This window comes from Ictalurus furcatus, chromosome 2, assembly GCF_023375685.1.
Source record: "Ictalurus furcatus strain D&B chromosome 2, Billie_1.0, whole genome shotgun sequence".
Lineage (NCBI taxonomy): Eukaryota > Metazoa > Chordata > Actinopteri > Siluriformes > Ictaluridae > Ictalurus > Ictalurus furcatus.
Window position 1 is genome coordinate 11,451,817 of NC_071256.1, and position 23,592 is coordinate 11,475,408.

Sequence of the window (23,592 nt, forward strand, 5' to 3'; positions counted from 1 at the left end):
TTTTAGTGTGTGTGTGTGTGTGTGAGTGAGAGAGAGAGAGAATATGAATGAATGAATGAATGAATGAATGTGTGTATGTTTTTATTTCTTGGTGATGACCAAATGTCCCAACAAGGAAAAGCATATATGAGAGTTTTGGTTACTGAGGTTAAGGTTAGATTTAGAAGAAGGTCCTTATAAGGATAATAAGACAAACGTGTGCGCGTGCACGCGCAGTAGGTTCTCTGCGTCTCCGCGCCGCGCCTTTTGCACAAAGACTGCTAATAAACACAGTCAAGTTCAGCGGTGGCGCATTAATAACTTTTCCTCGCGGCTCACTGCGACGATACGGGATTTGATTCCGTTTGTTCCTTTTCACTTTTGAAAATGGAGGACTGGAGGATTCTTTATTGCGTGATCTAAAAAAAAAAAACAACCCGGGTGCTTTTGAAATTCATTACACACACACCTTTTTGCTCATTTAACTCTGATTAGCGCGAGCGCCGAGGCTGCATGGAGGCACCGGGGAATTCAGAGAAATCTCAACTCATTAACGAGAGAAATGCCAGAACATACTCTCTTAAACTCAAAAGGTAAATATTTTTTGCTTTGTAGGTTCTACATTTTGAGCTGCAGGTTGTATGCTTGTGCACCGTGAATTGGAGGTGCCTTTTTTTTTTTTTTTTTTTTTTTTTTTTAATTGCATTGGTAAACTAAAACAATTTACCATATACCACATCTTATTTTTATTTATTTATTTATTTATTTATTTATTTATTTATTATAATTATTATACCCTGACCACAATAATGCGTTTCCTAAAGACGAATTAATCTTTATTCTAAACCCAGCAGTCTATTTCTGAGGTCCCATACAAATCAGATCAAATTTGTGGATATGTTAGACGCACTGTTAGTAGTGTTGACTGATTTTTCGTGGCCTCATTTTCATTAAAAACCTCTGTGTCCGCACTGCTGTAACATAGAAATGGAGACGGCTATTTTTTTTCCCTCCAGACGGAGCAAAAATAAATAAATAAAACTCAAATTCCATTAAAAAAAGGACCACTCTTCCAGATCTACACACTTGCAGCTGTGATGATTATAACCTTAGTCTTCACCATCACTCCCTTCTGGACTTGTATAAACCCTGTACTGTTAATTCAACCCTGTCTTTTTATTATTATTATTATCCTCCATCTAGTCCTCTTAGAGATTGCATGGTGCATGGTCAGGCGGTGTGTGATGCTGTGTCAATGAGCAAATTCATTTCCATGCATCACTTGCTTTTGGACAGCACTTGACAAATGGCCTCGGCTTTTCACCTCTAATTATAGGATCAAAAAAAAAACTGCTTTAAAGCCCTGGTGTATTTGTAAAATGTTTTTTTTTTTTTGCCGGTTTTTGCACATAGATTTTAAAACGACAAAATCTGCATTGTTGTAAATGTAATACAACATTTCCTTATAATAGGGAAATAACCATTTACTGCATGATTCTCTAGTTTACAAACATAATTCGATCAGAAAATAGAGAATAAACAGTCACATTTTGATTGCAGTAGCTGGAAAAATAAATTCGATACAAACAATTAGTTCTAGAAAACAAAAATGCATGCTCTGTATAAAGATCTAGAAATCTGACTGTTAGAGGTTATATTTAAGGATCACAGTTAATTATAGTTACATGAAAAGCACATGTATTTCTAAGTGTGTTCATTCAAGTGCGTGAGATTTTTCTGTACGTTTTCTAGCATTTACTGTCGTGTTTTAATGAGATTTCAGCAGAATTGGTCAGGACTATAGCAGTTTGATAAAGTCGGCAAAACAACAAATCCACAGAATGGGGCGGGGGAGTGTTTTTAATCTGATTTCGGAAATGTCCAATGTTTAAAACGTCTAAAAATGGAACCTACTAAATCATGTTCCTATATGTTTATAATAATAAGTATATGGATCACTGCACTTTGATAGATAGATAAATAGATAGACATCTGCAAGAAATGCAATAAGTTGCATAATTGTTAAAAGGTAAGATTCTGGCAGGCTTGGTCACTCTATTAAAAGAATAATGTTCGGATTCCTTATTTATGACATTTTAATATATATATATTTTTTAGGTCTTCTAGGGTGTTAGCAGGAAGGAGGCTGCTGTCAGTGTCTTTATGTTCCATATTAATTCTTATGTTTTAATGTGTAAAATCACTGAGTTTCTGTTCGGCAATGAGAAGTTTCTGTAATGTAATTAACAGTGGTGTTGAGTTGAGCTGCACCTCTCCATGCGGCACCGGGGAGCAGGACGGCGCATGTTGTGGCGCATGTTGGGGGAAAGAACTAAAACTGGAAAACTACTGCAAGAGCTCGTTCATGCATATATTTGTGGGTGCAGATTGACTCTTCACATTTTAATAGATGCATAGATGATATTCTTGTTTAATTTTATTTGTAAGGCGCGTTTAACAATTGACGCTGTCACAAAGCAGCTTCACAGAAACGCATCAATTCCGTATATAAATATATGCATAATGAGCAAGGCAGAGGAGAGGGTGGTGAGGGGGAAAAAAAACTCCGAGACGTCATGAGGAAGAAACCTTGAGAGGAACCAGACTCAAAAGGGAACCCATCCTCATCTTGGTGACACCGGATAGCGCAATTATAAATCATTTCTCTTTTAAAACTGTATGCTCAAAAAAAAAAAAAATTGTTGACAGCAACTAAGTCATTTCAGAATTCATTCTAGTTTTGACTAAAGTCTATTGTATCGAACTGAAATGATTAGCTAACTGTTCAATGATGGAGACTTTGAGTGCAAACAGTTCTTAGATCATCCACAGCCATCTTTATGGTTTTAATCTCATGATCATTCTTTATTTCCTAATAAATCCAAGTCTGCGTTTTATTAATCTGTCTTTGGATTTGGATCGTCATGCCACAAGATATGATTATGATTACATGAATAGAGACTCCTCCTTCCACGTGAGCCCACAAATGTAAAGCTTCTTTACTGACCGACAGTGATGCGTCTTTTTATATATATATATATATATATAATTTTTTTATTTACAAGAAGAGAAATTGTTCAAATGAATGATAAAATGCATCATCCTTTTTTTGTCTTTTTGTTTTTTAAATAAATATTTCTGAGGAAAAAATATCATTATATACCTTGCTAGATTAGCTGCAAGACTGAGGTAAATATACCCACGTAATTACCCCCAATTTAATATTCTGGAGGTTTTCCCCCCCATTTAATTAACTTTGGAGTAGTGCATGAGGGATTACACGTTTTGATCTGTTATAAGATGTAGCCAATTCACCCAAGTGTAAACTCAAAGAAGGTTTCAAAATAAAGTGATAATACACAAGTCCTGTGCATAAGCAGTGCATTTGGGTATATGGGGTGGTGGGGTGGGATTGTATCATGTGCGTCACTCCCTGTGGGGTGATTAAACTGAGGCCGTGTCCCGCTTGGCTGCTTCATTTCAGGCATTGAAGGCGTGAGAGGTGTGTGTGTGTTGGGGGTGCTTATCTCTTCTGAGGCAAGATTGCCCTTTTCCACTCCATTAGCTTCATCATAGAGTCTCTCCCATCAACACGCATGCAGCAGAGACAGAGAGGCCAAACAGCAGACTCAGCAGCTACTGCCCATGCTGATTTCATTCCACTCTGATGTGTATCCCTGTGTCACACTGATTAAATCTATTAGAACTGCATGGCGGTGGGGTTCTCATGGATTTGATCAACATCTAGTATTTTAGTGGTCAAGAGTAACATGGCTAAAATGGATAGCATTGTTTTACAGAAAATAAATAAGTTAACTGGATTTTGGTTTTAAGCCACTGCCTTGGTGTTATGTATCGAAGCAATTCCATTATGGGGTTATTTGTGTGTCCATCCAAGGTTCTAGTTAGTGTAATATCTCAAGAACAAGTGGCTTAATGTTTGTGGGATTTATATGGAATTATGATTGTAACCAGCAGATGAACTGATTAGATTTTGGAACTGAGCCAAACAATCCAAATGAAAGTTGAAAGTTTTCTTCATTTGCTTCCTTACACATGTATAAGATTTTTGCCTTTGGCCCATCTGCCCATCTCCCAAAATAACGGCTGTTTACATTTGGGAAGGGATTGGGTTCATTTTTATGATCTACAATATATGTACAGAATATATAAACTCGCATAGGTAGTATAAAACATTCGTCTCATTTTTGCAGTGAATTTCCTGGTTCCAAAGAAAGCTACCCAAGTCGGGTGTATGAGAACGGGGAGGCTACTGGGGCCATTGAGTTGCAGCGGCCTGTCGGAGCCCACTGCCATGGAAGCAAAGCTCAGTGGGAGGAGAACCGTGATACACTTTTGGCTAAAAAGAAGCTGTACATTGCCTCGATTATCTGCCTGGTCTTCATGATTGGGGAAGTGATTGGTAAGAGTCAAGTTGATATGTAAAAGGAACAGTGACCAAAACTTCTATTTATAGGCCAAGTTTGTGTGTGTTTTAATTATAAAACTTCTCAATGAAATAATTAAGACGGGAGGTGAGGTGTGATTTTCAAAAAGGCATCTGGTGTGTTTACATTGAGGAATACACCTATAGTAGGGTCCAAAGGTCTGAGACTACTAGCAAAAATGCTTCTATTTAGCATTCTTTTTTTTTTTTTAACTTGATAGAAAAAAGGTTAATTATAAATTATATATTAATGGCAACAAATTGAGTGAAAAGTTTAGTTTAGTTATTTTGCTTTAATGACGGCTGGTATGGAATCCACAAGTTTGTATAGATCCTGATCCTGATGAGCAATGCTTGATCGAATCCATTGGAGTGTCATCCAAACACTTGCTTCAGTGGAAGTGATGAGGCTGAAGGAAAATCTGACCTTTTGTACAAAGGGGCTAACACGACGATCATCACAAATTTGCTTAAATTTGTATAATGACAGTGCAGTATCATGAATAATTCTTTAATGACATTTTTTAAATTATAAAACCATCTGTTTATTTCCAGATTTTAAAAAAATCATATATTTTCAGTGTGGTCTCAAACTGTTGGATCACACTTCATATGGGTTCTAACTACTGAATCCAATTGCTGTTGGTGAAAGGTTTATAACAATGTGCCTGAGTATACAGTACTTCCGCAACACTGTCTTCTGTATACTGCTACGTTAGGACTGGTATTTGTCATTCTGCTAAAGCCTAGTACAGTTTAAATTTTGCCTTCTGTACCTGCTTATAAATACAGCCATTTTTTTTATCTGGTCATGTAGGATGTAAATGATTTTGCCCCATGTTGGATTAATAAAAACAGACCACTGAGGAAATGTAATACAGTGCTAATAATAAATTGGGAACCCTTCGTGAATAGTAAAGCCTAGTGCACAGTACATGATTTTGCCCCCGATTATCTGGCCTCTGACTCATTTTCTTATTCTGCGAGTGATCGCTGAGGTTCTGATATTTTCATGCATGTGATTTTCGTGACCATGAATGACTAAGTGTAGCTGCGTGTACAACGATGAAAATCAAAAAAAGAAAATCAATTTAAGATAATACTTTATTAATCCCCAGATGGAGAAATTAGGGTGTCACAGCAGCAGCCAAAAAAAAGATAAAAAGAGTTGAGATAGTAAGGAGAACAATACAGGGATATATAAAGAGTATATACAGGATGTATAAATATGTATAGACATAAGTGCAAATTATATATATATATATATATAAATATCTATCTATCTATCTATCTACAGTATCTCAGTGAGTACACCCCTCACATTTTTGTAAATATTTGATTACATCTTTTCATGTGACAACACTGAAGAAATGACACTTTGCTACAATGTAAAGTAGTGAGTGTACAGCTTGTGTAACAGTATAAATTTGCTGTCCCCTCAAAATAACTCAACACACAGCCATTAATGTCTAAACTGCTGGCAACAAAAGTGAGTACACCCCTAAGTGAAAATGTCCAAATTGGGCCCAATTTGCCATTTTCCCAACCCTGGTGTCCCTCATACTGGTTACTGGAAGTTCAACATGGCACCTCATGGCAAAGAACTCTCTGAGGATCTGAAAAAAAGAATTGTTGCTCTACATAAAGATGACCTAGGCTATAAGAAGATTGCCAAGACCCTGACACTGAGCTGCAGCATGGTGTCCAAGACCATACAGCGGTTTAACAGGACAGGTTCCACTCAGAACAGGCCTCGCCATGGTTGACCAAAGAAGTTGAGTGCACATGCTCAGCGTCATATCTAGTTGTCTTTGGGAAATAGACATACGAGTGCTGCCAGCATTGCTGCAGAGGTTGAAGGGGTGGGGGGTAAGCCTGTCAGTGCTCAGACCATACACCGCACACTGCATCAAACTGGTCTGCATGGCTGTCGTCCCAGAAGGAAGCCTCTTCTAAAGATGATGCACAAGAAATCCCACAAACAGTTTGCTGAAGAAGAGCAGACTAAGGACATGGATTACTGGAACCATGTCCTGTGGTCTGATGAGACCAAGATAAACTTATTTGGTTCAGATGGTGTCAAACGTGTGTGGCGACAACCAGGTGAGGAGTACAAAGACAAGTGTGTCTTGCCTACAGTCAAGCATGGTGGTGGTAGTGTCATGGTCTGGGGCTGCATGAGTGCTGCCGGCACTGGGGAGCTACAGTTCATTGAGGGAACCATGAAAGCCAACATGTACTGTGACATACTGAAGCAGAGCATGACCTCCCTCCCTTCGGAGACTGGGCCACAGGGCAGTATTCCAGCATGATAACGACCCCAAACGCACCTCCAAGATGACCACTGCCTTGCTAAAGAAGCTGAGGGTGAAGGTGATGGCTTAAACCCTATTGACCATCTGTGGGGCATCCTCAAACGGAAGGTGGAGGAGCACAAGGTCTCTAACATCCACCAGCTCCATGATGTCGTCATGGAGGAGTGAAAGAGGACTCCAGTGGCGACCTGTGAAGCTCTGGTGAACTCCATGCCCAAGGGGGTTAAGGCAGTGCTGCAAAATAATGGTGGCCACACAAAATATTGACACTTTGGGCCCAAATTGAACGTTTTCACTTAGGGGTGTACTCACTTTTGTTGCCAGCGGTTTAGACATTAACGGCTATGTGTTATTTTGAGGGGACAGCAAATTTACACTATTATATAAGCTGTACACTAACTACTTTACATTGTAGCAAAGTGTAATTTATTCAGTGTTGTCACATGAAAAGATATAATCAAATATTTACAAAAATGTGAGGGGTGTACTCACTTTTGTGAGATACTGTGTATATACACACACATACATATGAGCAGTATATACAGCAAGCAACAATGTACAGTCCAACTATGCAAGTAGCCCATGTACATCGCATATGTACAATACTATATACATTTTGCAGCTGTATGGTATGATCAGTGAGGATATATAAGAAAAGCTCTGAAGCAGTGATGTGATTTGTGAGCAGTGCAAAAAGTACAGTATGGTACCCATATGAAAACAGTGTATGTGTAGTGTAGTCAAAGGTAAGGTCAAGGGAGGGGGTGACTAAGTGTTGTACAGCCTGATGGCTGTCTGCACAAAGGAACATCTGAAGCGTTCCGTCTTGCACTGGGGGGGATGAGCCTGTGGCTGAAGGTGCTCTCCATCTGCCGCAGCTCAGCATACAGTGGATAAAGAGGATTTCCCAAAATGGACCTGATTTTGTTTCTTATTCTCTTCTCCACCGCTGTTTCCAGATTGTCCAGTTTGTGACCAACAACAGAACTGGACTTCTTCACTAACTTGAGTTTGTCAGCCTCCCCAGCCTTAATTCCACCTCTCCAGCGTGTCACAGCAAAGAACAGGGCACTGGCTACTACAGGCTGATGGAACATCTGCAGTAGCTGGCTGCTCACATCAAACGACCCGAGCCTCCTTAGAAAGAACAGTCTGCTCTGTCCCTTCCGGTAGAGAGCGTCGGTGTTTTCTGACCAGTCCAGCTTGCCGTTGATGTGCACTCCCAGGAACTTGTACAAGTCCTCAGTCTCTATTTTCTCCCCCTGGATGGTAATGGGTGTTGGGGGCTTTCTGTTTCGGCGGAAGTCCACTGTCAGTTCTTTGATCTTGCTGATGTTGAGCTGAAGGTGATTATCCTCAGACCATCTGACAAAGCTCTACACTATGCCTCTGTATTCCTCCTCCTTATATTCACTGATGCAGCCCACGATGGAGGAGTCATCAGAGAATCTCTGGAGGTGGCATGTACCAGTGTTGTAGCTAAAGTCAGAATTTCATTTGCTGTCATGTGCCACAGATCCCTGAATCCTGTTTTATCTTACCCATTTCATCTTCCACACAAGGCTCATTGTTGTTTGTGGAGAGTGAAGGCTAGCCTGTCTGGCCTGATCCCACAGAAGCGTTACTGTAGCACAAATTGCTGAAAAAGTTAATGTTTACTATGGTGGAAATGTGTCAGAGCACACAGTGCATCACAGCTTGCTGCGTATGGGGACTGCATAGCGGCAGACCGATCAGAGTGCCCATGCTGGCCCGTGTCCACCACTGAAAGCATCTACAGTGAGCACGTGAACATCAGAAATGGAGCAATGGAAGAAGGTGGCCTGGTCTGATGAATCTCATTTTCTTTTACATCATGTGGCCAGCCGTGTGTGTGTGTGTGTGTGTCTTACCTGGGGAAGATGACAACAGGATGCACTATGGGAAGAAGGCAAGCTGGCGGAGGCTGTCTGGTGCTCTGGGCAATGTTCTGCTGGGAAACCTTGGGTCTTCTCATTCATGTGGATTTTACTTTGACATGTAATACCTACCTAAACATTGTTGCAGACCAAGTACACACCTTCCTGGCAACGGTGTTCCCTAATGGCAGTGGCCTCTTTCAGCAGTATAATGTGCCCTGCCACACTGCAAAATTTGCTCAGGAATGATTGAGGAACATGACAAAGAGGTGACTTGGCCTCCAAATTCTGCAGATCTCAATCCGATCGAGCATCTCTAGAATGTGCTGGACAAACAAGTTCAATCCACGGAGGCCCCAACTTGCAGGACTTGAAGAATCTGCTGTTAACTGTCTTGTGGAGTCCATGCCTCGATGGGCCAGAGCTGTTCTGGTGGCACAAGGGAGACCTACACAATATTAGGCCGATGGTCTTAATGTCATGGCTGATCAGTGTTTACTGCCTGTATTTCTCTTATTTCTCTTTTTTTTTTCTTTTCTTTTTTTGTTGTTTCAATACAAAATAGTCAGTCATACGACTGCCCCTGTGGCCAAAAAAACAGTACTTCTCCTATACCAACTTGTTAGTCAGTCTGGGTCAGAGTGCAGGGGTCAGACGTGATACAGTGTGTTTTGCACAGAACTTTCTGATCAGCTCCTTGTTACATATAGTAGCTCCAAGGTTCACCAGAGTACATGAGCTCATAAATACATTCTCACTGAAGGGGTTCTGATAAAACAGAAATCCTGAAAGTCTATCCAATGTAAGTACACTTTAAAGACACTTCAGCTAGTTCAGAATGCAGCAGCCCACTGTTTTCAAATCCAGTTTAAAACAGACTTGTTTAACCCCTTAATGTTAAGTTATTATATTTTTAAATGTACTTCTTATTTGTAATAAAATGTACAGTGCATTCAGAAAGCATTCAAACCCTTTACCCTAATTTTGTTAAATTACAGCCATATTCTGAAATAGGTTCAATTTTTTTTATAATTTATACTTCATAATGAAAAAACACATGTAACTATCACATGTTTTCTGACATTGAATCAGGATTTCAGTTATTTTAAATCTAGCTTCGTGACATCCCATCATTTTTCATTGACTTTTAGAGTTTTATTTGGATACGATTTTCTTCATGAATGGAAATTTTTCAGCTCTGAGGAAGATGACTGTTCTCTCTGTGAGACACAAAGGAATTGAAGCATTAAAGGAATTCTAGTTTAGTAATCATTTCTTGTTAATCTTCACACTGTGGTATTGGCTCTGAGCCCAGCTCCAGAGTCCTGCATTAAATTGAAAGATTAAACGATTTCCCCCACAATAGGTAATCTTGCCACAAGAATAGCAAGAGTGAATCATTTAAAACTTTAAGTATTTAAGTAATAACTTGTAAATGCTTCACATAGCCAGGTTGTTGACTCATTTATTAACAATACCTCTACAAAATGTAAAAGATTAGTCCAATTCTTTTTAAAATGTGAAAGTAGAACTGCTCTGTTTTTCAAACACCCATACTGCATGCAACTGCAATTAACATGCTTAAAATATATATAAACTATCATTTGTATGTCACTGCATTGGTTTGTGCATGTCTGTGCATCCCCATTTCTGCAGGTGGTTATCTCGCCCACAGCCTGGCCATCATGACGGACGCTGCTCATCTGCTCACAGACTTTGGCAGCATGATGGTTAGCCTTTTCTCCCTGTGGATTTCCTCTAGACCTCCCACCAAGACCATGAATTTTGGCTGGCACAGATCAGGTAAGTAACTATTAAAGCAAATCTAGCTGGTCCAACATCTGCAGGAGGCATCACTCACTGAGCATATTAATAGTGCTGTTGGTGTCCATGTCTATAATGTCATTCTGTGATAGAAAATCAAAATAGCAATCGTGTGTATACTCTTCCCCCACCCTCCTCCTTTTTTTTTTTTTTTTTTTTTATCGGTGGTTTTGTTTTGTGTTTACAGAGATTTTGGGAGCGCTGATATCCATAATGTCCATCTGGATAGTTACTGGGGTGTTGGTGTACCTTGCTATTGAGAGAATTGTAAAAAATGATTATGAAATTGATGGCAGAGTGATGCTGCTTACTTCGGGATGTGCTGTTGTGGTCAACATCATGTGAGTGAAAAAAACCTGTAATATTACTCTATGAAGAAAACTAATATAATCCAGGCTTATTTGAAACTGGCCACACAGGTGATTACATGCTCACTGCATTCCACTAACAAACCTGTTTCTGCTGATTCAAGTCTGGCTGTGTTAATCACGCAGGTTTGTACTCAAGCTTACCTTGCCATAGTAATTGAACGAGGGGCTTAAGATTAACCAAACTTGACTAAAATTAACTAGGTTTATTGAAATAAGCCTGGCTTATGGAGTTGGTGTACTTCATGGAATTCCCTTCTGTTCACACTGATTTAGGAGAATAGCAGTTTTGATTGCAGTGTTGTTTTATAGAATGGCGTACATCCTCCATCACTCCACTACCTTTCACGGAAATGATTCTGGCTATCACAAGATTACTGAAAATGGGATAAGTCCTGTGGGCCATGGCCACTCCCACAGCCTTCTGGGCAGCCACGGAAACACCAGTGTCAGGGCGGCATTCATCCATGTTTTGGGTGACCTTTTACAGAGCTTTGGGGTGATGGTTGCAGCTATCGTTATCTACTTACGGGTAAATACATCAAATCACTACATGCAGTCACCACAAAGTAGGGTGTTTAGAGCTACACTATATGGCCAAAGTTTGTGGACACCTGACCATCACACCCATATGTGGTTCTTCCCCAAACTGATGCCACAAATTTGGAAGCTCACGATTGTATAGAATGTCTTTGTATGCTGTAGCATTACAATTTATCTTCATTTGAACTAAGAGGCCCAAACCTGTTCCAGCATGCCAATGCCCCTGCGCATAACAAAGCGAGCTCCATGATGATTTGGATGAACTGGAACTGCAGCCTCCTCACCCAATATCAGTGCCTGACCTCACTCGAGTGGATATCATTATAACCGCACATGGGGAATAAATCTGGAATGGGATGTTCAACAAGCACAGTATGGGTGTGATGGTCAGGTGTGCACAAACTTTGGGTATGTGTTCCTGAGAAGAGCCAAATTTTGATAAACAGATCTGGAAAAGATCATTTTTTTCCAATGAGATACAATACATTTTTAAAGAACTGAATGCTTTCTCTGTTGCAGCCTGAATACAAAATAGCTGATCCCATTTGCACGTTCCTGTTCTCTCTGTTTGTCCTGGGGACAACAGTTACCATTCTCCGAGATGTGTTCCGCATCCTCATGGAGGGTAGGTTTGTTTTAGTTCTTAATTTATGTTAATCAGACCTCAGTGGTTTAGTAAATTTATATCCCTGATTGAAGCATTGAAAATGACATGGGTGACTGAGAGCCTTCATACAGCTGAAACAACTCCTGTAAACAAGTCCTGTAAAAGGTGCAGAAAATGCACCAATAATGAATTTGCAGTGTTTCCAGATATGGATTCGAAATAAAAGTACATTTTGGATGAGACGTCTTTAAGAAATTTGCATGCTGATGTTGCATGCTGATGTGTAACTGGTCCTGACACAGGGTGCAGTAGGCCATGTCCGTACAGTAGTTTTCTAATGAAGGGTTCTTATGTGGTAAGTCAGATGATTTATGGTATAATCTTGAAGCTTTTTCAATCCTACTGAATCACTGATGCAGGTGCAATGGACATATTAACACAAATAGTGTTTAAATGACTGGAAATCTCCCACTATTCAGAAGCCGAAACCCCTTGGATGAGTTAAAATGTTCTGAATGGCACAACACATAACATATAATTGAGAGATTGTGAGTTCAAAACAATGCCACAGCCATCTGTGGCCAGAAACCAAATGAGTAAAATTGTCAATGCTGTCTAGGTGGTAGGGACATACTCTTGTCAATCACAGTGACTGTAGCTGATCATGGATGTCTGTGAGCTCATGTATGCGGGAAGGGGCAGATCATGTTTTCCTCCGAGTGTGTTGCGCTGCTCTGTACACAGCATGAGCAAAAGTTAGCTGGCTCCCTGTGTCTCAGAGGAAGCATGTTAGCCTTCACCCTCTCCAATTGGTAGCTGATAATTAGTGATGGCTAAAATGCTACTTATTGTAGTATTATTTGCTTATTCAGCTTAAATTCATGAACTGCATGTCATCTGATGCTACCCAGTGTCATGTAATGGAGACTGAGATGGAAGCTATTGCAGGTATGGCAGTTTAATGAGACAACAAATTCAAAGGGTCAAGCAGAATTCGAGACACACAAACAGGCAGAGGTCAACAATCATGCAAACAATCCAAAACAGGCAAGGCAGATAATCAAGGTCAAGGGAATAAACACAGTCAAAAAAAAGAATAGCAAACACTAGATAAGGCTTGGTAGTGACAGATATGATCAACTGAGTATATATTTTGCAACTGAAGAGTGTATGAATAGTCTCTTTTAAGGAGCGGGGTGTGTGTGATTGATTGGAACCAGGTGTCTCTAATTAGAACTCTGGGGATGGTGAATGTGACTTGTTTGGGAGTTGTAGGTGTCTTAGGCTATGTTTTGTAGTTAGTTATTCATTCTGGGAAATGGAGTCTCCCCAGGTATTGAGGATCTTCACTGTGGTGACTACCAGCCTTCTGCTTGTAGGTGCAGCTGGATTGTGCTAGGTGTTGGTGCATACTCTCCCAGACTTGCTCGCTTCTTTGGAACCACTGGTCGATGGTCTGGGAATCGGTGGGGTTTGCGTTCCAAGGGAACTGGGGCAGTTGGTAGCCTAAAACACATTGGAAAAAGGGGAGGTGTGTTGCTGAGTGATGTAGGGAGTTCAGAGTGTACTCGGCCCAGGGGTGGAATCTGGACCAGTCGTCAGGGTTTGAAGCACAGAAACTGTCCAGTGAAACTGCCCTTTCTCCTGGTTGGCACGTTCCACTTGGCCATTAGCTTGTGGATGGTAAACTGAGTTAAATTGACGGTGGTCTCCATCTTACCCATGAAGCTGGACCAGGCTTGAGATGTGTTTTGTGGTCCCCAACACAAACTATCTCCTCGGGGATCCCAAAGTATATGAAAACATGTTGGAACAGCAGCTCAGACGTTGTGAAGGCTGATGGGATGGATGGTAGTGGTATAAGATGCAGCAATTTGGGGAAGCTATCAGTGATCACTAAGATGGTTTTGTTACCCTGAGACTCTGTCAACTTCATCACAGACCTGCCAGAGATGTGGGACTGTGGGCAGAGGATTGAGCTTGCCTCAATCCTCTGCCCACAGTCAGTCAAAGGTTCAAGGAACCTTTGACTGAGCGCACATTGAGAATGAAGATACTACGTGATGCACATCCTTCAGCATATTGGGCCACCAGTACTTCTCCTGCAGTGGTGGTAGGTGCGTTGCATTCCAGGGTTGCATGTGGCGACCGCTGTGTGGGCCTATGACATGAGTTCCACCTGGTGCTGCTCAGGAACAAACTGTTTCCCTGCAGAGCATGCAGAAAGGATCTGTGATCTTGGTACACTTACCAGGGCCTGATCCAATTCTTATTCAATGGAGCTGATTACACATGAACTCGGTGGAATTAATTCGTCATGGTTGTCTTGTACTTCTGGGCCATGAAGGCGGGAAAGTGCATCAGCCTTGGTATTCTTTGACTCTGGTCGGTAGGATAGCATGAACTGGAAACATGAGGAGAACAAAGACCAGCAGGCTTGACTAGGTGTCAGATGTTTGGCGGTGCAGAGATATTTGAGGTTTTTATGGTCTGTGAAGATGATGAAAGGATGCGTTGCTCTGGCCAATGTCACCACTCCTTGAGAGCTAATTAGACCAGCAAGAGTTCCCTATTGCCCATGTCATAGTTTCATTCTGCTGAGGATGGCTTCCTGGAAAAGAAGGCAACAGGTTGAAGCTTGGGTTTATCTCCAAATCTCTGAGACAGGACGACACCTACTCCCATTTCTGAGGCAGCAACCTCTATGATGAAGGGCTTATGGAGTGTGGTGATCTGGAGGGAAAGAGATGCTGTGCAGTGCGAGATTGTCCCTCCCCTGATTGAAACTCTCAACGTGATTTATCCCCCTCCTCTTCCCTGAGTCACACGTGCCCCAGCTGCATGGGTTCAGCTTTGGTGCACGGTGCCGCAGAAACGTTCTCACTCCTGAAACCACAGCGGCTCTGAAGCAGGCGGTCATGATGAATGGACAGGTCAATGAGAGAATCAAGGGTGAGTTGTTTGTCGTGGCAGGTTAGCTCCATTAATACTTCCGGGTTTAATCCATTGCATTTTCAGCGCAGGCTCATTCCATTCACTTCGCGCAGCGATAGTCCAAAACTCTAAGGCATATTCCGCTACACAGCATGGACCTTGGGAGATGGTGAGTAGCTCCTCCCCCACTTCTTTGCCTTCATGGTCAAAAAGACGTCGAAACAACCCCATACTGCCAAGTGAGAGCTTTGTCAGTCAGTAACTCCATGAAATGGATGATCTTGCGTGCCTCAGGCATCCCTACGTAGCTGGCAAAGAACAATGAGCATTGCAGGAGGGTACCTTTGCCTCGCTTTGGATCACCTGCATACTTTTCCAGCATCGGTATCCGAGGGAAAGAGGTGTGGGTCTGCATTACCACCGGCATGCTCTGGGAAAGTTGAGTGACCTGTTCAATCAGGATGGAAAGCTGTTGGTGGTGTTCTCCCATGGGCATGGGCGTCAATGGCTTGTCACCAGTCTGACGTACCTGCTTCATCCATGTTGAGGCGAAGTATTCAGTCACGTAATGGAGGCTGAGGCGGAAGCAATTGCAGGTATGGTAGTTTAATGAGACAACAAATCCAAAGGGTAAGGCAAAATTTGGGAAACATAAACAGGCTGAGGTCAAGGATCATTCAAACAATCCAAAGCAGGCAAGGCAGAGAATCACAGTCGAGGGAATAAGCACAGTCAAAAAACCAGAATAGCAAACGTTAGATAAGGCTTAGTAATGACTGAGATAATAAGTCTTTTATTGGTCACAGATACATTACAACACAGTGAAATTCTTTTTTTTCTTTTTTTTTTTTTCTTTTTCTTTGCATATCCCAGCATGTTATGAGGTTGGAGTCAGAGTGCAGGGTCAGCCATGATACGGTGGCCCTGGAGCAGAGAGGGTTAATGGCCATGCTTGATGTTCTGGGGCTTGAACCCCCAACCTTCCAATCAGTAACCCAGAGCCTTAACTGAACACACCCTGCAACCCCCCCCCCCCCCCATCATCAGTGTAGATGACTATTTCATGGTCAATAAGACATTATTTTATATAATAGAACACTATAAGACACTTGATGTTTTATTTGTGTTGGCAAATATTAAAATGCTAGCTCTCAAATGGTGCCATCTTTGCAGTATTAGAGTAACAGCATTATAATTGGGGAAATAATACACTTGGTGCACTTCCCAGGAATTAAGATTTGCTTAGCTGTTAATGTTCTTTTGTAGTTCCTCATGGCATATATTTTTACTTTCAGGTGCACCCAGAGGAATTGAATTTAACTCTGTGAAGGAGGTGCTGCTATCACTGAAATCTGTAAAGGCTTTGCACAGTCTGCGTTTGTGGGCTCTAACTGTTGGACAGACCTTGGTTTCTGTCCATGTGGCCATTGGTAAGACACCAGTACTTCACTTGCACAGATGTATTTTACTAAAACTCATTCAAATGCTGTAAACAAGACTACTTAAAATGCTGTAATCTCATTTTCCAAGTATACATCTTCTTTTATAAATTGAATTGAGCTTTCCTTTCATTTTTATTTGTACTGTTCATAATATTTAAGCTAAAAGTACTAAGTGTGGAGCTGCATGCCTGCTAGAATAAACCACCATTTGTGTTTAATCAGAGGAAAATGCAGATCCTCAGAATGTCCTAAAGGAAGCTACAGAGCTCCTGCAGACCAAGTTTGGCTTCTACAGCACCACCATCCAGGTCGAGCCCTACAGTGAGGACATGGCCTACTGCACCATGTGCCAGGATCCCATGGACTAACCAAGACAATCCGGTGAGGAAAACTGTCCTGCGGAAGTGGCCTGTCTAAAACATGTGTACATTGTTTTTGACTTTGTTGAGGCTCCATATCCAGAAATGCTGCTGGTGCATTAGCAGGCCCTTTTTTTTCTTTCTTTTTTTTTTTTTTTTTTACATCAGTATTCTTTATTATACATAGATGCAGAGATCCTCTCATGTTTCCTCTGTTTTACTGACGTTTTCCTAAAAACATAAGCTTAGTCGGCTTCCCATAAGCTGTGCACAATGTCAATATTCTGGAGTACTGAATAGAAATATGCATTGTCTATTACCAAATAGAGGCAATAAACGGCTTTCTTGCCCTCTACTGACCACCACAAGGCCTAGAGTAATGTTTGATACTTTACATTGTTGGACCATGTTGTAAATAAGAAGCAGTATGACACTTGAAGTTGTTTTCTTTGCTCACTTCCAAACAGAGATTGGACACAATGGCCCCTAATAATCAAAGTTGTATAAGGTCAAATGTGATTGGAAAACCACAGCACACAGTGACAGTTTCTGTGTTGATCGATTTCATGTTCAGCAGATCTAATTTATATGATCAAACTCGCATCTCGTTGGAATGCTTTTCAATCTCATGCTTGATTTTGAATGTAAATTACTGAAATCAATATAATCGATAATTACAGCAAGGAAGTAAGTAACAACTGAATAACAAATAACATTTAACACCCGCACACATGGAAGCCTCATTAAAATAGTTCCATGGGCAGGCAGTTTGTAAATGTTAATTGCAGGGCACAGATATAGCTCATTGCTCCATCAAATGAGTAACAGATGTCTTTACATACAATAGGCACCATGGAGCTGCACAGGGATGAGGACCACACGCTCAAGCTATTCAGAGATGCTTGGATATCATTGCACTTTTTTCTGCCTTTTGATTGATTTTTTCTTTTAGGATTATTTGAAGGATTTGTTTATTTTAGTCATGTTCCATCTGGGTTTTTTTTTTTTTTTGCACCTCCTCATTCAGAACTGTGATTATGTATATGTGATTTTAAAAATTTTGTTTTTTTTTGTTTTTGTCCAGCATCTCAGAGCTCCACCAACATTTTGCATATCAATATTTATGGATAAAGCTTTAAATAAGTCCAACAACAAACAGAGAAAATTTCTATATAGGATTGCAACAGTCAGATCTCTTGAACCATCCTTTCCTGTGTTTCAAGTTTTCATTTTGTATGTACCTTCATGCAATCTCCCCCCCACCCCCCCATATTTGTTTGCAGCAAACTAGGACATAAACACCTCTAACTCAGCTTCACTGAAATGATTTTTTTGCCCTCTCTATTTATTTAATTCCCCCAATTTTTTTGATTTATGAAATATAGCTTGTTTGAATCATTTTTCATTTGATCCACTGTAGTAATGCCTGTATAATTCAGTGTGGTTGTTGTAAATTGATACGAGGGTAAATATGGGTGTGTTATGCTTATGACCAGCATAAGCGACTCGTGGGCAGGAGATTCGTTTCACACCACTGAAGCCGATTCATGACTTGTGCTCAAATCACAGTTTGATTATTTTGTGAATAAGACTCTGATTCGTTCATTCATCATTCTGTGCACTCAAATCCGTAGTTCTTTCTGGGCAGCTTTATTAAATATTTCATTTTTGTGTATGTTTCTAGATTTTTAGTGTTTTGTTTTGACAGCGTGAAACACTTCAAAACAATTCTAGCAACTCTAAGCACTCAGGCAGGAAAATTAGCGAGTGAAAGATGGGTATGGATGTGATTTCTGTGAGGTTTCAGTGTGACTGCCTGGAGACAGTAAACCATTCTACCTACAATATGGAGAGAGAGAAATCAATTAAGGTAGAGAGAAATTCAAGGTCAAATTCAAACTGGAGTGTCACTAGTCTGATTTTACTTTCCCAGCTTGCTGAGTTGCAGTACACAACAGGGAAGTTGAGTAATTTGGATGTGGCTGGTGCTTAAGCATTAGCAGACTATTACTACTGATCAAATGAACTGTTACCATATGACAAGGAGAGATCTATACTCTATACCAAGTACATATGATTTTTGTGACTGGTTCGAGTGCCATATAGTACACTGCCATAAAATTCAACAGATGTGACTGCCACATTCCAATGAGTAGCTCAGTGCTGCCATTATTCTATTAAAGGGACAAAATGCTAATGTAGTTACTAATATTCAATAGCAACATTAGCATTTTTGCATCATTAAAAGGGCATGGCAAACACCTTATATGAATAGAAAGTGTATCAAATTAACCATGCAACCGAGGCATTTTAGAAAAAGGGGGGGCATGATTATATGTAATTTTCCACTGCAAGGATGATCAGCTTGGGCGTCTTACATTAGACATCGCAGTTTATTGCTCTGGACACTTCTGCAGTCCTCATGCCTCTCTGCAGCAGGCCTGTGGCATGTTCACACAGGTGAGCAGGAACCCTAGGCATCTTTCTTGTGGTGTTTTTCAGAGTCAGTAGAAAGGTCTCTTTAGTGTCCGAAGTTATTGTAACTGTGACCTTAATTGCCTACCACCTGTAAACTGTTCGTGTCTTAAGGACTGTTCCACAGGTGCATGTGCCATAATTGTTTATGGTTCATTGAACAAACATGAAAAAACATTGTTAAAACCATTTCCCGTAAAGATCTGTAAAGCTTATTTAGATTTTACAAAATTATCTTTAAGATACAGTCTCATGAAAAAGGGATGTTTCTTTTTTTGCTGAGTTTATAATTTATAGGCTTGACATTAATGCAAACACACTTCTGGAAAATTCACACCCATTCACATTTGCCTTTATTCATCAAAGTCTCAGTCAAATCTGATCATACGACAAGCAAATTCTAACAAGTTTCCTTATTCATCAGTTTTATTTGTTGTGAATGTGTGATCAAACTCGCATCTATTTGGGGGGGGTGTAAGCTTCAGTGTAATGCTTTAACAATAAGAAAAAATGCCTCGACTTGCAAGTTAAACGATCTAGATCCATAGTGTCGACAGCAAGTAAATGCTAGTATTACAACAAAAATCATGTAATCACCACAGTAGCATAGTGTATATTGGAACCTCAAACTAATATCATCAGGTTTAGTATCAACATGTAATTTGTAAATGTAAATCAGAATGCACAGACATGACTATCGTCAGCCCTTTAACTGTGTAATAACTTGCATACTATGAAGCTCTGACCTGGATAGATTTGCTTAAGATGGAAACTTGGCTCGCTATGTTTAAATGAATGTTTTAAGCTTTAAATTGAACTATTTCATTCATCTTCAGTAACTGCTTTACTCAGGTCAGGCTCCTCCCGCTGTGGGAATACACACAGAGTGTGACAGACAGACACACACACACCCCTACCCTTACACCTAGAGGCAATTAATCTTAGTCAGTCCACCTTCCTGCATGTTTGTGGAGGTGGAAGGAAACCGGAGAACTGTGAAGCAGCTAATTTGAATAAAAACACACGAGTACAAAAAAACAAACCTATTGGATCATTTCCTTAATTGAAACCCTGGGAGCAGTTGGTTTTCACTCTATGCACACATTTTATGCTGTTTTTAAGGAAACCAGAAGTTTTATATGCCCCCCCCCCCACTTGGTTCCTGGATAACTGTAGCATGCTGAATAAATTAAGCTATGTTTCATGTAAATCAGAGGTACAGTATATAAGGGGAATGATGTACTGTATATGGTACACTGTATGCCCAAAAGTATGCCCAAAACACCTGACCATCACACCCATATGTGCTTGCTGAACATCTAATTCCAGATTTCTTTGCTGTAATAATAACCTCTACTCATCTGGGAAGGCTTTCCAGTTGATTTTTGCTGATTCATCCACATGAGCATCCATCCAGTTGAGGCTGATTCACGATGTGTGCTCAAATCACCGGTGACTTGAATCATTCCACACACACACAGGTCTGCACTCATTTCTATGTGACTGATGAATAAGGGCCATTATCTCCAGTTGGTATGCAAATACCTGCCATGTTGTTGTGCTTTAAGGTCTGCTTTAACGTGTTTTGATATTGTGGGCTGCACTTTAAGAAAAAAAGGGTACTATATTTGCAAAATACCCTAACAAGGCAACGCACGCTTGCATGAGTGCTGTTTTAAGCCTAGTACAAACTGCCACTCAAAAGATTTCTTATGAAAAGGACCTTACTGTCTTGCTGAAGTACTTTAATTCGTGTATATTGTGTATCTCACTTTTGATAAAATTGATATATTTTACAAGTAAACACTTTAACATACCACTCCATGATTAACATACCACTCCAAGTGATTAAAAAAAAAATGGACCAACATTTAAATTTGAATATTTTTTATAATAGTGCTGCATTTAATGTATGTTCAGCACTCTCAGAAAATGTCTTAATGTATGTAGATCTGTTTCTGACAGCAGATCACACACTTTCTTATACTGGATTTGCCTTTGGGAGTTCAGACATCCTCTTGGAAATCAATTTGATAAAGTGGAACTGTTAAAATGGAGCTAAATCTGAGCTGAAGTTTCAGATTTGATACTAATTCATCTCAATAACACAATCAAACATTGAGGAGTTTATTTTCCCACTGGAAACATGAAAATGAAATTAAAGTTGTACATTACATTGGATGAATATGCAGTATAACAAAAAGATTAATGAGGGAAGCAAATCAGTGAAATATACCAACATGAGTAATATTCTTGTGAAAAAGAAATCAGAGTTAAATTTAAGGAAGAATGTCTGTTAATCACTTACTGTATGTCCTGTCACTTCTGATGTGTCCTGCTTTTTTGTGCTATGTTTAGAAGACCGTGTTACCGTGAAAACTGTAAATACTCTTAATGTGTGTCTGCAAAGTCCTTGTGAATGGGTGTATATATGTTTTTCATATTGTATAAACAAAGTCCTTTGTGTAAATGTTTTATGGTGGTACTATATGTATCTACATGTTATCGTTTGTCACCACATGTTTAATAAAGTGAGCTTTTTGTAAGCCACAATAAAATGAACAAGTGGCCAAAAAACCCTGACTTATGAAGTGTTTAAGCTCTTAACCAAGAAACTATGCGTTAACCAACTTAACCATAAAATGCTTGCTTGGTGGTGTTGATTTACCCTCAACTGCTCAAAGAAATAATTCTGATACTCAGGAACATACGTACAGCGCTAATCTGATCCCACAAAGGAGTCTAAATAACCAAAATGAAGGAAAACAGAGCACCATGTTAAGCACTCTCATTAACGAGCCTGAAATAAACACCACACTGTTCAGATGTGTGTCTGTGGGAGCTAATTACAGCTGCTGAGTTCTGTAATTAAAAGCATGAAAAATGAGGCAGGTGTTCAGCTGTATTGCTTCACACTTCATCACAAAAAGCTATTACATTTGAGAGGCAACATTAACTCAGTGCTGAACAGTGACTGTGTTGGTTATTATACATAAAGATGTCAGATATAGTATGAATAGATCTAGGACAACTTTCCAGACAAGTATATTTTCTGCTTGTGTCAGTCATTAGGGCACTTAGTAAAGAACTGCACATCTGACAGAGATGAGAGAATAGAAAGGACAGATGAACATTTCTGTGCACTTAACACCTTTATGTGGGAAGTTGTTCACAGGGCAGACGACCAATCAAATGATAAAGCAACCGAACCACCAAAACACAGTAAACTAATAACCTTGGAAATGATCGGGACAAAAAAAAGGTATCAAAATCTAAATATATTGCTGATTTGTTTAATTAGGACACAAACACATGATACAAAACTTAACACACTTGAGAGACATTTGCATTATAAATAAAACCAAACCTAGAAAGCCTTCATTTTAGAAAACTCTAGAACAGCTCAAAAGTGCTATTGCTGTTGATGACCCAATTCCTTTGCTGTATACCTGTACAACACAGCAAAGAATTAAAAAGTGCACAAAATATAAAACCATTCACAAACTGTATCAAAATAGCGCAATCTATCTTTTTCCAGTCCCCAAAATAAGTTAGGATTTTTTTTTTCCTTTTTAAAAATCGGATAGTCTACATAAAGTCATAGAAGAGTAAAAACTACGAATTGGACTTTAGATTAAATGTAGCACACCATAAAGCCTATACTGGTGTTTACATGGCTTATTTGAGAGCATCTAGGGCACTTGCACCGTCTCTGCCATGCACTGGTGGACAGTGGTAGCGGATGTGTCTTTTTCCTGAGAGCAGAACATGGTGCTAAACTGTGCTTGGGACTCATGAATGAGTTTGTGCATAACAGGACCATCCAGGCCACTAACACAGTGAACACGCACGAGCCCCGACTGGCCAGCTGACAGCACCCAGGAGTGAGCGTCCATGTTTGGATTGAAGCACACCTAGAAGAGGAGGAGAAAGAAGAATCTTTAAACACCAGTGCTGTGCAGTGTTTACTTTTTCTTCGTCTTTTCTCCCGTGAAACATTTGGAGGATATGAGGGAACTAATTTTATATTCAATTCAGTATTTCTGGAGGACACAAAACAAAGCGATTCCAAATAACAGAAGGTCATGAAGTAACATATTTAGATTAGACGCCCAAATACATGAAGCTTTTATACTTACCAAGAAGGACTGAAACAAGCTTCCATTAAATGGTCCTTACTTATATAGCACTTTTATCCAAAGTGCTTTACACTGTGTCTCATTCAGCCATTCACACACACACTCACACACCAATGGTAGCAGAGTTGCCATGCAAGGTGCTAACTTGCCATCGGGAGCAACTTGGGGTTCAGTGTCTTGCCCAAGGACACTTCGGTATGTGGAGTCATGCGGGCCGCCAACTCTACGATTAGTGGACAACCCGCTCTACCACCTGAACCAC

General features: G+C 40.2%; 2 protein-coding genes across 11 annotated transcripts in view; one reads left to right on the forward strand and one right to left on the reverse strand.

Annotated features, from left to right (window-relative positions):
- Positions 1-53: 53 nt before the first annotated feature.
- slc30a2 (solute carrier family 30 member 2) lies at positions 54-19,015 on the forward strand. The gene is made up of 8 exons (XM_053647728.1): positions 54-572; positions 4,194-4,402; positions 10,296-10,442; positions 10,651-10,804; positions 11,144-11,363; positions 11,894-11,999; positions 16,211-16,345; positions 16,580-19,015. Exons 1-8 carry the CDS (start codon positions 493-495, stop codon positions 16,723-16,725), a joined length of 1,197 nt encoding a protein of 398 aa, XP_053503703.1. The 5' UTR covers positions 54-492; the 3' UTR covers positions 16,726-19,015.
- A 2,302-nt stretch (positions 19,016-21,317) lies between these two features.
- The window catches only part of gtf3c2 (general transcription factor IIIC, polypeptide 2, beta), a 34,080-nt gene continuing 31,805 nt past the window's right edge, over positions 21,318-23,592 (reverse strand). For 9 of the 10 annotated variants that reach the window (XM_053647813.1, XM_053647760.1, XM_053647775.1 and 6 more), the window contains one exon: positions 21,319-23,105. In XM_053647813.1, the coding sequence (XP_053503788.1) occupies positions 22,884-23,105 (222 nt within the window). In that variant the 3' untranslated portion in view covers positions 21,319-22,883. Of the gene's footprint in view, positions 23,106-23,592 lie in introns of all 10 variants that reach the window. The other variant, XM_053647743.1, reaches the window with a different exon arrangement.

Excerpts from the sequence above, each read along its gene's own strand:
- slc30a2 (XM_053647728.1), top strand. The coding sequence starts at position 493 with ATGGAGGCACCGGGGAATTCAGAGAAATCTCAACTCATTAACGAGAGA. Across the intron at positions 573-4,193 it reads TACTCTCTTAAACTCAAAAG|TGAATTTCCTGGTTCCAAAG; the intron begins GTAAATATTTTT and ends TCATTTTTGCAG. Across the intron at positions 10,443-10,650 it reads TTTTGGCTGGCACAGATCAG|AGATTTTGGGAGCGCTGATA; the intron begins GTAAGTAACTAT and ends TTGTGTTTACAG.